General features: G+C 43.1%; 2 protein-coding genes across 5 annotated transcripts in view; one reads left to right on the top strand and one right to left on the bottom strand.

The window, feature by feature from the left end:
- The window catches only part of CENPT (centromere protein T), a 31,390-nt gene extending 19,697 nt beyond the window's left edge, over window positions 1-11,693 (bottom strand). The window contains exons 1-5 of one of the 4 annotated variants that reach the window (XM_088671022.1): window positions 5,404-5,617; window positions 5,009-5,076; window positions 3,934-4,033; window positions 3,160-3,250; window positions 1,364-1,491 (exon numbers count right to left, since the gene is read on the bottom strand). In XM_088671022.1, coding sequence (XP_088527148.1) covers window positions 1,364-1,491; window positions 3,160-3,250; window positions 3,934-4,015 — 301 coding nt within the window. In that variant the 5' untranslated portion in view covers window positions 4,016-4,033; window positions 5,009-5,076; window positions 5,404-5,617. Of the gene's footprint in view, window positions 1-1,363; window positions 1,492-3,159; window positions 3,251-3,933; window positions 4,034-5,008; window positions 5,077-5,403; window positions 5,787-11,570 lie in introns of those variants that run through there. The other 3 variants (XM_088671021.1, XM_035121146.3, XM_060275976.2) reach the window with 3 other exon arrangements.
- Window positions 10,597-14,454, top strand: THAP11 (THAP domain containing 11). Its single transcript, XM_035121013.3, has one exon. It carries the CDS (start codon window positions 10,967-10,969, stop codon window positions 11,783-11,785), a length of 819 nt encoding a protein of 272 aa, XP_034976904.1. The 5' UTR covers window positions 10,597-10,966; the 3' UTR covers window positions 11,786-14,454.
- The last annotated feature ends 50 nt before the right edge of the window (window positions 14,455-14,504 follow it).

The following is a 14,504-nucleotide window of genomic DNA, read 5'->3' on the forward strand; positions in this document are numbered from 1 at the left end:
GCTCAGAGCTTTAACAACTCTAATGCATTCTTTGTTTGTCACATAGGTGGCTGTGACTTTTCCATGTCACTGGGAAGAGCGATGGGTTATGTCAGAAAGCAGAAGTTTTCGCTTTGACAACAGATTGGAACATTACCGAGATTAGTATGGCTCCTGAACAAGAATGACATGCACATTTTTAAGCCAAAAAACAGAGAACCAGCAGGGGACAAAGAGCAATTTCAGAAAACTAGAAAGGAGAAAACAGATATTCCCCCCACCCTTCAGACAGAGAAAAAGAGAATATGATAAAACAAGTAATCCAAAAAGGAGAAAATGCAGTAGAGCAGGGGTAGGGAACCTAAGGCCCATGGGCCACAAGCAGCCCACAGGGGTCGTTTAACCGGCCCCTGAGGCGCCCCGCCCGCTTGGCGAGTCCCCGCGCGCTGTGCTAAATGGGCGCAGCGTGGCGTGGGGACTTGCTTCCACGGCACCAGAAATCGTGTCTGCGCAGACGCCTGAAATCGTGGGCGCACACGCAATCCAACCCACAATCCATCTCAGTGGATGGATGCATTCTTCACCCCATTATCTGTAACGTTGATCTGAGCAATATCCCAAAAGTGGTATCAGAATAGCATAGCAACTGTTTCTACAGTGGCATATTTCAGAGACTATGCATTGTCTGTTTCTCTGCATGAAATATCAGACTAAGGCACCAGCAAACCATTAACATTTATTCTATTGTTTCCAGCTACAGAAAAAATGCTTGTTGTTTAAGGAACTGGGGTTCCTTCCTCTGCAACACATATAGTAGCTAATTATCCTCTTTAGCCATCGCTGCTGCTGCTCCCCCCCCCATAAAATTGGGGCACATGACTAGTCAAAGGAAGAGCATGTGCTGACTTTTTTTATGTAGAGAGGCAGTGTCACTTCTGCCTTTCCCTTTTAGTACCCCCACCCTGGTGGTGCATTGCTGTTTATTTCAGTTGGCAACCACGGTTAAGGTGGATTGTTCCAGGATATTCTCAGAACAAAAATAATGTAACGAACCTTTTGGAACTGCTTTTTCCTTTATAGTTACTACTTAAATGTAACATATTTTCACAAATGTATACCAGGTAGTTCTATTCCCCATTTCAAATTAGGGTTGGATTGATATAACCCTACTTTTATTGGTGTCTAAATTACTGAGCTTGGTCAGTGAACTGCAGCCCAAGGGTGACATTCTCCTATTTGGTTTTCTTAAAGTTATAACCTCCCCAAAGCAATGGAGAAGCAGACAACTCATTTAACAGTTTACTTTACTCTGATCTTCAAATAATAAGATTAATAAAATCCTCAGTTTTTCTAGTGCACCGTAACCTTCAACGCTCTCACTCACTTGAGGCAAGTTGCTCATCCAGAGCTCTCTCAAACACAGAAAGACGGACCTTCTTTTTTGACCTGGTGTTGAGCAGTATCCGAGATGTAGCCTTGGGAGCAGAGTCAGACAAATGGATTTCTAGGTTGCTGAAAGATGACAAAGCCAGTCTTCAGTCAGGAAAACAGTTTAATGTCAACTTCCAGGAAATATGCCAACATTTCCCTAGCCTTGCTGAAGAAAGAATTTGGCTTCATAGTTAAGGAACAAATGAGGGCCTAAAGTTTAGTGTCACTATAACTGGGTGACCTGAGCAGAGCTTGCACAATACCAACATACAGCTGCTCAATCTTACTATCAGTGACATAGTGGGACCATAACTACAGGAATACTGCCTGCTCAAATTGGAAAGTCTAAGAAGGGAAAAAAAGACATTTTACAGTGCAATCCTTTATAAGCCTACATGGAGGTGAGTCCCACTGAGTTCACTTAGGCTTATTTCCAGAAAGGTGTTGATAGGACTGTAGCCATAATCTGGTAGAACTGTATACTCAGAACGAGTAAGACATTTGTCAGCAAGTATACAAACATGCTTCATGCACAGAACATCAGTGAGAAATCACACTCTTATGAAATGTCAGGATACTACAGTAGCTATATTAGCAGCATACTGAGATGCTCTTAGTCATTATCCATGTGTCTAATTACACTTGTGCTCTGTATGGTGCGCAGACGGTCTGGGACTCAGCGTGGTTTTACATGAGTAGAATGTGCCCTTTTATTTAAAATGCACCTCTGGTTTATTTGTGGGGGCCTGCCTGGTGTTTTTACATGAGTAGAATGTGTGCTTTTATTTCAAATGCATCTCTGGGTTATTTGTGGGGCTAGGAATGCGTTCATTTTTTTCTTCAGAATATACTCCGGCTCCGGTCTGAGGGACGGTGAACTGGTCCACGGCTGAAAAAGGTTGCTGACCCCTGATCTACTATTTATAAGAACATACAAAACTGCAGAGAGAATCTGTTTGCTTTTAGCTATAATTAAAATTATTTATGTAGCACCATCAGTGTTCATAGCACATTATAAAGGAATGTGAGCCCACACAAATAAAATTAGCAAGTATTTTGTTATTAAGCTGTTCTCCTTTTCCCCCAGCCAAGCGCAGAAAGTTCAGTCTCAGAACCACCTGTCTTATGCCATGTCATCACTATTGCCCACATCATCTTCCAACCACTCAGCACTTTTGCTGCCCTATTTCTGTGAAAGTGTCTCAAAATAGAAGAGTTGCCTCATAAGCAGCAGGATTGTTATTAAGCTTCTGAAAAGATTCCCCCCATTACCTCTTTAAGTAGAGTTTGTCAGGCTGTGTCCCTCCAGATGTTGTTAGACAACAACTCTTGAAATACAACTGCCATCATTCCTAACCACACTGGTGGGGGCTGGTGGGAACTTAAGTCCAACACAACTTCTGAAGGGTCACAGGCTCCTCCTCCTTAAAACTTCTGTTATTATAAATGGCTGGTTGATTCAATTTGGTCCTCTTGCAGTAGCAAAGCAGGTAAACTTCCAGCCCCCACTTGCCTAAAGCAACCATTCAACAGCTAGTCAGCTTTTTCAGCATCCATCACATCATCCCTTACAAACTGAATAGTCATTCCTCAAACTTCTACATTTTGGTTCCATTACATAATGTCAGTGAGCACAATACAACGTATTGCAAAAACACAAGAAAACAGTCTGGCCAAAATTTCCAGGTTTTCAAAAGAATTTTACAAAGAAATATGCTTAGGATTGCAGCCTTAATCATGTTTAGTTACCTGCAGGGTACACTCTCCAAAGGAGCTTGGACGGTCTCCACTGGTTTGGGGAAATCAGGTTTTTTAGGAACAAGAGGGGAGATTATTGGCTCTGTTAAAAGAATACATGGACAAATTGTATTTCTAATGGATCTCCAAGCAAATTAAAATTGTAGCAAGAAGATGAACAGGAAAAATATGTCTAACTGCACTTTTAAAGCAGAGAATTATGACTGTAATACTGCCATAGACAAGAGAGATTTGAACTGTGACCATAAAAAGACTTTGTCCTTTACACCACGCTCAAAGTAGCATTGTGCAAAGCAAACTTTTTAAATGAATATTTAAAGTGGCAGACAGATATGTTCAATTTATTAGACTTCTATTAGTTTCAGAAATGCATCAGGAGACTGAACTTAATGTGAAGATTTGTTCTTGGGGGATGAAGTGGGTTACACCTCACTTGCTTTGACACTTATATAAATTACACTTTGTCCCTGTTGTTTGGAGGAGTAACAATCCTCTTCTAGTTTTGGGACATACTGTAGCACTTTACCAAAAAACCATACTGCCAAAATCAGTGGTAGAAGGTTTTATGCAGGTCCTAGGTTCAATCCCCAACATTTCCAGGAAGGACCAGAAATGTTCTTCATCTGAAACCCTGAGGAGCTGTTGCCAATCAGTAATTGTATTGAACTAATAGGACCAATTGTCTATTGGTATAATGGTGTTACCTATGACTGCCCCTTCCCTCTACTCAACAGCACCAGAAACATTCTTCTATCCCCTACTTACGGGTCTCCAGAACCTTCCTGAATAGAGTTCGAGGTGTTACTAAATCCGTATAAATAGAGGCACCAGGTCTTTGATAGGCCATGGATCTGAAGGGTCTCTCCTGGGGAGATAAAAAGTCACTCCTGAAGCCAAGAAGCACATTCCTATGTTACAACAGAATTCTAAGGGCGTGTCTTAGATTGAATGGATTTAAATTGAAGTGCTTTAAACCAGCAAGAAAAAGGCCAATATAAGCCATTGATCTAAATAAAGTTTTCCATTGATTACTTCTTCAGATATTTCCTAAACAAAAGTACAAACATGAACATTAAATCTGTTAATTTATAACAGAGTATTATTGTTTTTTCACTTTTAGAAACCAGATCCTCCATGTCAGTGCATATGTTTTTGGAAACTGTTTCACCTCCTGAGGGAATGTCTTTAATGATTCCCATATATGATCTTTCTTTCGAACAGCAGCATAGCTGTCAAGTTTTCCCTTTTCTCACAAGGAAGCCTATTCAGCACAAGGTAATTTCCCTTTAAAAAAGGGAGAACTTGACAGCTATGAACAGCAGCCATAACAATGAGGTTAAGTATGGGAATACAAGAACCTGAGCACTAGACAATTCTGTCTTCTGCTCTTTTCAGTGTTGCTCATTTCTGGTTTTCTCTGCTTTGGGTCCAACCCAAGTCCCACAGAAAGAAAGTAACAAACAAACAAACAAACATGAAATGTCCATGACGGATAGGTTCAAATAAGGTCTGACAGTTACCGTGCACACTGACTAGAGGTTATTTTTATGAAGCAAAATACTCATATTACAAAAAACCCAAACATTTTATTCATTTACATATAAGACCCTGATGTAAGGCCAATGAAGGTAGTGCAGTGGCGGGTGGGTGTGTTCTTCTCCACCCTGTGTCCTCTGGCTTGTGGTTTATATATACAGTTATGAACATTTAATTTTTATATATGACCTCAAAATTCTTACAACAGTGCGAATACAGCCCAAGAGGAGGCGCAGATCCCCTATCAGCCATGAAGCTTACTGGAGTGATTACGGACAAAATGCTGTATCTCATCCTAACATACCTCACAGGGCTGTTATGAGGATAAAACGGTAATGCCGTAGATAGAACCATCTTTGTAGCCTTGAGTTCCTGGGGGGGGATATAATATAATAATAGTAGAATATACACCTAAGAAGTAAAAATAAAACAAAATCCAGCTCGTTTGTAAAGGAGATGAAGAAGGGCAAGAAGAAATCACCAGAGTCTGCTCTTGTTAGACCTCAGGGCCAACTCTTTCCCACCTTGTGGGAAAGATCCCTATGACTTACTAAATGTTAATTGTTTCACATGCGTGCATTTTAAAAAGTGCATAGATGCTGCTCGGAAAGATACGTATCCTGAAAAGGCGAGATTAAAAAAAATTGTTATAACTGATAATTCGGGTCCGGGCTGCCCCGCCCGGTACCTTCATCTTACCTTCATTTCCAACCGCTGAGACCGCCTCAGGCCCCGTGGGGTCTCCAGCTTCTCCTCGCGCGAGCTCCTCCGAGTAGCCATGGCTGCCTCTTTTTGCGTTTTAGTTGTTGACAGGCGGCCGCTGGGGCGACTTTTTCGCATAGTGCAAACGGCCGTTGGCCGGCAGTCGCGAGACTCAAACGGCTGCTGAAGCCAACTTCTTTCTCTCCCGCTCAGGCATTCAAGCGGCATCAGCTGAGAGAGTGTCGCGATATTTTCTCGCTTCGGCCCACGACCGGGTCGTCACCTCTCGCGTTGGTTGCTGGGAGATGTAGTTCTGCCGTTGGAAGTAGCTGCAGCGGAGGCTCCTTTGTCTATAACTGTTGCATGCGCCCTCCCTGATCCTATTCAGAGCGAATAAAGCCCGATACGTGGATGCACCTGTAGAGCTCAAAGTTCACATGGACGCATTCTATTCCAACACATACTTGCGCTCACCCCGTTTCCCTAATCAGATTGTTTAAGACTGAGAAATAGGAGGATGTCTAGATTTACAGCATTCCTCGAACTACTGAATAAACTAAGGATGCAGAACGCGCGGCTCTGCAGATGTTGTTGGACTATGACTCCAGTTAGCCCTGATCGTTGGTCGGCAATATCTGAAGGCTCCCCCATCCCAGGATCAAACACTCAGACAATATAGTAGGCTAGCCCTTGGCTGTGCCCTAATAATAAATATTCATATTGCTGTAACTTAAGAGTGGTGCAGTGAAAGTTCTTGCATATATGAAGTTCAGCTCGGGATATTTTAGAATAGTATAAATCCAGAATCACAGTACTGTACTAGCTACAGTGCGTCTCAATATATGAAAACATGTCTGTAAAAGGGTTAACCCATAGAAAATGAACTGAAAGGGCAGTTCTTCTTTTGCAGCCATGTTGATTTTTGCTGCATACACACAATACTGTACATTCAAAGCACACTATTCTCCCCCAAGAAGTTCTGTGAACAGTTGTTTGCTAAGGGTGCTGTGAATTGTAGCTTTGTGAGGGGTAAACTATAGTTCCCATGATTCTTTTGGGGAAAGAAATATGGTTTAAATGTATGATGTACAGCCTGGTGCTTTTAGAATTTCATTGTTATTTAACTCTAACTTTTACATTTCCCTCACACACCTTTGTGGTGTATGCATGCATGCCAGTTGAGGATTACTGAATTTGATGAAGTGGATTTCAGTGCACAAAAGCTTATGCTGTAGTAAATGTATTAAGTTTTTGCTGTTTATGTTGGAAATTGTGTCCCTAGATATACCTTTAAAGCACATTCGAAACACATTATTTCCTACAAAGAATTCTGAGCACTGCAATTTAGTCCTCACTGCACTAATTCTCAGCAACCTTCAACAAACTACAAGTGCCCAGAATCATTTGACATAAATAATGTTCTTCAAATATGCTTTAAAGGTACAGTCAGTGTATACACAGCTAATTAATTAAAAGTGCTAAAGGCACAAAAAGTGCGGTCAGTTAGTAAGATACTTGCATATATGTAATTTCACTTCTGGTACTTCTTTTTTGGCCTGTTGTATCTGCATTATAGTCTGTTACATTGTGCTTTTAATTTTTAATATGTAAGTTTTTATTTTTTATATTATTGTGCCTTTTAATATTGTTACAAAAGCCTGGTGCCTGCCCCTCTCTCTGCCAAGCGATGGCAATAGCCCATGAGTTCTCAGGCACACACACAGGGTCTGTGTTCCTTTTGAGAATAGAAGACACAGAATAGAAGTCGTGCTTTAAGAAATATGGTTTATTCACCTATTTACACCTTCAGTCTGCATGGAGGGAATCAAGATTTTACAGCATGGCCTAAGCCATTACAAGCAACTCTTCCTCTGCCTGGCCAAGATGGATCTCAGCCCTTCCTCCTTCTTCTTCCCAGGAATCCCTGCTTCAAAACTCTTTCCCTATCTACTCAAACACAGAGTTATCCCAGCAACCTTTATGACATCTGACTCCCCAGGGCAAAGGATCCTTCTCTGATGTCTTGTTGTTGTCAGGGAATATTTCCTAAATGTTGATGGGTGAAGGATTGGTTTTCTGTGGACTATGTGTCTGCTATGTGTGTGCCCCTTCATGGATCACTGCCTTGTCATGGCGAAGGGGCTTAAATAACTTAGAGAAGTTATGTTTTGACCAAATGTGATCCACCTGGAGAAGGAACCGGCAAGCCACTCCAGTATCCCTGCCAAGAAAACTCCATGGACAACAGGCATATAAAAGTTATGATGCTGGAAGATGAGCCCCTCAGGTCGGAAGGTGTCCAACATGCTACTGAGGAAGAGTGGAGGACAAGTACAAGTAGATTCAGAGCTGATGAAGTGGCTGGGCCAAAGCCGAAAGGTCGCTCAGTTGTGGATATGCCTGGAAGTGAAAGGAAAGTCCAATGCTGTAAAGAAAAATATTGCATAGGAATCTGGAATGTAAGAACCATGAAGGAAGGTAAGCTGGATGTGGTCAAAAATGAGATGACAAGAATAAATATTGACATCCTGGGCATCAGTGAACTAAAATGGAAGGGAATGGGCGAATTCAGTTCGGATGACTATCATATCTACTACTGTGGGCAAGAATCCTGTAGAAGAAATGGAGTGGCCCTCACAGTCAACAAAAGAGTGGCAAAAGCTGTACTAGGATGCAATCTCAAAAATTATAGAATGATCTCGATACGAATCCAAGGCAGACCTTTTAACATCACAGTAATCCAAGTTTATGCACCAACTACCAATGCTGAAGAAACTGAAATTGACCGATTCTATGAAGACTTACAACACCTTCTAGAAATGACACCAAAGTAGGATGTTCTTCTCATTATAGGGGATTGGAATGCTAAAGTAGGGAATCAAGAGATAAAAGGAACAACTGGCAAGTTTGGCCTTGGAGTTCAAAATGAAGCAGAGCAAAGGCTAATAGAGTTCTGTCAAGAGAACAAGCTGGTCATCACAAACACTCTTTTCCGACAACACAAGAGATGACTCTACACATGGATATCACCAGATGGGCAGCATAGAAATCAGACTGATTATATTTTCTGCAGCCAAAGATGGAGAAGCTCTATACAGTCAGCAAAAACAAGACCTGGAGCTGACTGTGACTCAGATCATCAGCTTCTTATAGCAAAATTCCAGCTTAAACTGAAGAAAGTAGGAAAAACCACTGGGCCAGTAAGATACAATCTAAATCAAATCCCTTATGAATACACAGTGGAAGTGAGAAACAGGTTTAAGGATTAAGATTTGGTGGACAGAGTGCCTGAAGAACTATGGATGGAGGCTCGTAACATTATACAGGAGGCAGCAACGAAAACCATCCCAAGGAAAAGGAAATGCAAGAAAGCAAAATGGCTGGCCAACGAGGCCTTACAAATAGCGGGGGAGAGGAGGCAAGCAAAATGCGAGGGAGAAAGTGAAAGATACAGGAAACTGAATGCAGATTTTCAAAAAATAGCAAGGAGAGACAAGAGGGCCTTCTTAAACGAGCAATACAAAGAAATAGAGGAAAACAATAGAATGGGGAAAACCAGATATCTGTTCAAGAAAATTGGAGATATGAAAGGAACATTTCGTACAAAGATTACCATAATAAAGGACAAAAGTGGTAAGGACCTAACAGAAGCAGATGACATCAAGAAGAGGTGGCAAGAATACACAGAGGAATTATACCAGAAATATATGGAGGTCTTGTACACCCCAGGTAGTGTGGTTGATGACCTTGAGCCAGACATCTTGGAGAGTGAAGTCAAATGGGCGTTAGAAAGCACTGCTAATAACAAGGCCAGTGGAAGTGATGATATTCCAGCTGAACTATTTAAAATTTTAAAAGATGATGCTGTTAAGGTGCTACACTCAATATGCCAGCAAGTTTGGAAAACTCACCAATGGCCAAAGGATTGGAGAAGATCAGTCTACATCCCAAGCCCAAAGAAGGGCAGCGCCAAAGAATGCTCCGACTACCGCACAATTGCACTCATTTCACACGCTGGCAAGGTTATGCTCAAAATTCTACAAGGCAGGCTTCAGCAGTATGTGGACCAAGAACTCCCAGAAGTGCAAGCTGGATTTCGAAGGGGCAGAGGAACCAGAGACCAAATAGCAAACATGCGCTGGATTATGGAGAAAGCTAGAGAGTTCCAGAAAGACATATACTTCTGCTTCATCGACTATGCAAAAGCCTTTGACTGTGTCGACCACAGCAAACTATGGCAATTTCTTAAAGAAATGGGAGTGCCTGATCACCTCATCTGTCTCCTGATAAATCTCTATGTGGGACAAGAAGCTACAGTTAGAACTGGATATGGAACAACTGATTGGTTCAAAATTGGGAAAGGAGTACGACAAGGTTGTATATTGTCTCCCTGCTTATTTAACTTATATGCAGAATTCATCATGCAAAAGGCTTGACTAGATGAATCCCAAGCCGGAATTAAGATTGCCGGAAGAAATATCAATAACCTCAGATATGCAGATGACACAACCTTGATGGCAGAAAGTGAGGAGGAATTAAAGAACCTTTTAATGAGGGTGAAAGAGGAGAGCGCAAAATATGGTATGAAGCTCAACATCAAAAAAACTAAGATCATGGCCACTGGTCCCATCACCTCCTGGCAAATAGAAGGGGAAGAAATGGAGGCAGTGAGAGATTTTACTTTCCTGGGCTCCTTGATCACTGCAGATGATGACAGCAGTCACGAAATTAAAAGATGCCTGCTTCTTGGGAGAAAAGCAATGACAAACCTAGACAGCATCTTAAAAAGCAGAGACATCGCCTTGCCAACAAAGGTCCGTATAGTTAAAGCTATGGTTTTCCCAGTAGTGATGTATGGAAGTGAGAGCTGGACCATAAAGAAGGCTGATCACCAAAGAATTGATGCTTTTGAATTTTGGTGCTGGAGGAGACTCTTGAAAGTCCCATGGACTGCAAGAAGATCAAACCTATCCATTCTGAAGGAAATCAGCCCTGATTGATTTGGCTTCAATTGTATTTACTTCCAGGTAAGCATGCACAGGAGGAGTCGAAATAAATTCCAGCGAGGAGCCTTGTTAGTCTGCTGCAGCAAACAAATAAGAAGTTCTGAGGCACCTTAAAGACTAACAAATATTATTATGGCACAAGCCAAAACAAAGGCCAACTATTTATATTTATTTATTGCCTCATAAAGTCTCCAGCCACCTTCCAAAAAAGTTATGGGGCTCGCGGAGGATTGTGGGAAGCTGGAGAGCGCGCGTGGAATACCCAGCCCGATTTCTCTCCCGCTCTTCTGTGGCAAACTTAAACACTCCCGTTGCTGCCCCGCCCAGTGGTGCCTTGTGGGAAACGTAGTTCCGGCGGCGGCGCGGTGCTTTGTGGGGCGGGTAGTTCCGTTTCCTGTGGCGCTGTTGCGGAGAGCGGTCTACTGTGGCGGTGGCGGAGGAGGCTCGCCTTGTCGTTGGGACTCGGCATCGGGAGGCCTTGTGGGATCTGTAGTCCCGGCTGCCTCGGCCCGCCGAGGGAAAGGAGGAGGGCGCAGCGAAACACCACACAGACCATGCCCGGGTTCACGTGCTGCGTGCCAGGCTGCTACAACAACTCGCACCGAGACAAGGCGCTTCACTTCTACACCTTCCCGAAGGACGCGGAGCTGCGCCGCCTTTGGCTGAAGAATGTGTCGCGGGCCGGAGTGAGCGGATGCTTCAGCACTTTCCAGCCCACTACGGGCCACCGCGTCTGCTCCGAGCACTTCCCCGGCGGGCGCAAGTCCTACCTGGTGCGGGTGCCCACCATCTTCCCCTTGCGGGGCGTCAACGAGCGCAAGGGCGCCCGTGGGAACAGGCGCGCACGCCACGCCCCCGCGCCTCCCCAGGCGCCCGCGGTCGCCGCCGCGCAAGCCGCGGTCTTGCTCGCTTTGCAGGAGGGAGCTGCTGCCGCCGCCGCGGCTGGACAAGGTGTGCCCCGGGGAGGAGGTGCAGGAGATGATGTGAAGCCTATGGACCTGACCGTGCAGGTGGAGCTGGGAGGCCCTGGGGCGATGCTCGGGGCCCCAGGGGCGATGTTGGGAGGCCCTGGGGCGATGCTCGGGGGCCCTGTTAGCCTGGCGTTCCTTACAGATAATGGGCCCCTGGTAGATAGCCCGCCAGACCACTCATACTCACTGTCATCGGGTACCACGTCGGAGGAGTTGCTGCGCAAACTGAACGAGCAGCGGGACATCATTGCTCTGCTGGAGGTGAAGATGAAGGAGATGAAGGGCAGCATCCGCCGCCTGCGCCTGGCCGAAGCCCAACTCCGTGAGGAGATCCGGGAGAAGGACCGCCTGCTGCATGCTGCCAGTATGGGAGGGGTGGCTCGCAAGCGCCATGGTCTCTGAGACATACGTGTCCTCCTTAGGATTGGGGTCCTGCTCTTCAAGTTGCTTGTTTCGTGTAGGGCAGGGGACCGAACACAAATTGACCTGTGTGGTATTGTTTGCAAACAGAAGTGGCAAGAAATGCCCAGACAGGACGACGGGGGTGGGTGGGTGCAGACAGGCAGCCAGTTGTAGCAAGGACAAATGGTGCTCCACAGCTTGGTGTGGTGTTGCTGCCCAAGATACATTTTTGGTCCCTTTCAGTCAGGTCTACACTGTGTCAGGCAAATCACCAGTTCTTGACTATGTACTGACAACATTTCCTTCTCCTGTCAGGAAGCCCAGGGTGGTGTGTGAGCAGGCCCACACTTAACTGGACCCACACACTCACTTTTTACATGTTTTTTTCTGTGAGAAGTACGCACCAGGAGTTGGCTACAACCATATTTTTATGTACATAAAAAAGATGGGTACAGTCTGGATTATTGGTTATCAGCTGATGCTCTACTCATATTATGCACTGTTCAAAGCACAGTAGCAGACACCAGCTGCTTTGGTACTCTCAGTAATGTTGATTCTGTGAGAGTTGGTCCATTTTTAGCATTGCTGGGAAAATGTCTCTAATAAAGCTGGATGTTTCCATTAAGTGGGCGGGTGTAGGGCTATGAGCTTCTGTCACCAGTGGGATTAAATTTAGTGCAAAGCTAATTTTGAGGAACAATAACAGTTACTTTCTAGACAAGCACACTCGGGTTGTAAACCATTTACTCTGGAATAGTCTAGTGAAAGTCATGGCACTTTCCTATGATTATTCTGCAGTAAATGTCTTGGTGATCAACGCCTTAGAAACCATGGCCACCGGTGGATTTTGTTTGTTTCTCTTTATGGAAAGAGAGAGAAAATGTGGGTTGTCATCCACCCACCCACAAACTACTGATATGCCATTTTTGATGCCAAGTTCATTCTTAATCATTAAAGAGGGCAACTGGAGTCTGTATTCCTAGGATGCAGTTATATTTGCTGTTTTGCCCTTTTTCTGTTTCTAGTTTCAAGGGATTATTGTAGCCATGCCATAGTTGGATGACTCCCTGCCCGTCATGGCATACAACAACTGCTTCTTTTATTTCAGCAATGATTCAATATTCTCTGGTGTAAACCAGTATTATGTGGTATATTTCCTTTTCACATATAATATACTGGGATGCAATCTGGCTAGCATAAGAAGAATGAGGTTATGTTACAGTGGCTCTACCAACCTTTCATACTTCTAAACAAATTTGCATTCTAACACTCTCTGTTAAGAACCTGGAAGATGTTAATGTCACAACCATGGACTGATAAATTTGTGAGATACACTTGTACTTTTCAGATATTCATGAGCCAGTTTGCATCTCCATGGATATGAACATTATCCCTCTTTAAAGATGGATAGAGATGAGAGAGCAGCCTGCCATATAGCCTGATTGACTTTTGTCAGAAATAGATGAACCCCCTCCCCAACAATATTTGTATGTCTGTGTAGCACCAAATAGATGCTTCTGATTATTGTATTCAGTGTGGTTGATGATATACTTCAAATAAGAGTCCACAATGGTGTGTGTACTCTGCATGGCTATGCAGAGAATGCCATAACATCTCATTTCACAAAGCAAGAAAAACACAATGCAATAGCTAGAGTTTTTGAGTTTATCAAGCCCATAACTAAAAATCAAAACTGTAGGCATGTAGATTGGCTTGCATTTCCAAGTGTAAAAATACCTTTGGTTGAAACTATTGTGACTGGCAGGGATTGGCTAGTGTCAGGATGGCCATCTACCCTGGTTTTTTTCTCTTTCTTTTTTGTTACAGTATTTTTTATATTTTATATAACAAATCTCAAATAGAAACCACAAGCTTGTATTGCTTATATACATTGTATATACCAATAACAGTAAAAGCAATGAAGAAAATATTTTTTTAAAATGGAGAGGGGGAGATTCCCTCAAACAACTAAAAAGCTTGAAAAAAATACCATAAAGAAAACCTATTTCTTACATGTCCCTTGTTCGTCTGACTATATATACTGTAGGTCGTAAGACATGTTCAATTATTGGTGTAATTGACTCCACAGTTTATTGCAGGAGGCAGCAGCACACCATAAACTCTAACCTCATTGGATTTCATGGATGTTCTGCTGTAGTCATTGGGTAATTGGTCTGTTGTTTGAACAAGATAGTAGACTGTATCAAATTATTTGACTAGAAGTTGCTAGAATATGATCCAGCTTGTAACTAGTATTTTTTATTTAATTACTATCTTCTTTTCCCAATCTTAACAGATTTCTGTACTGCCCCCCCCAATACTTCTGAAGTAGGGAAGAAAACTACAGACACATTTACTGCCGTATGTTGTGCTTAGGTCAAGTTTGGTCACACAGCTTGCATTTTGCTCTGTATGCATCTGTTGAGACCTTAAGCAGCACACTAGTTTTCTTTCTTTGTAAATAGACGGTGCATTCTAGCTGGCTGAGAGTGTTTCGAAAGTGTGTTGTGACAAGTTGTGGTACTTTTCTACTATTCATTATGCACTAAAATACTTTCAGTTGCTTGGATTACTGGACTGGTTATCTATTGGACTGTTCTAGTTTACTGGTTATCCTGAGGTGCTAGCAAATATACTTAATTTGAATAAAATATATTTTGTTTTTGTTATACTGCCGTCTGTAATTTGTCTGTAACATCTAATACTTCTTTCTTCCTCC

The sequence above is a fragment of the Zootoca vivipara genome, chromosome 6 (genome assembly GCF_965207765.1).
Source record: "Zootoca vivipara chromosome 6, rZooViv2.hap1.1, whole genome shotgun sequence".
In the NCBI taxonomy this organism is placed as follows: Eukaryota; Metazoa; Chordata; class Lepidosauria; order Squamata; family Lacertidae; genus Zootoca; species Zootoca vivipara.

Bases quoted from the DNA above. Each gene is read 5' to 3' on its own strand.
- THAP11 (XM_035121013.3), top strand. From the start codon at position 10,967: ATGCCCGGGTTCACGTGCTGCGTGCCAGGCTGCTACAACAACTCGCAC.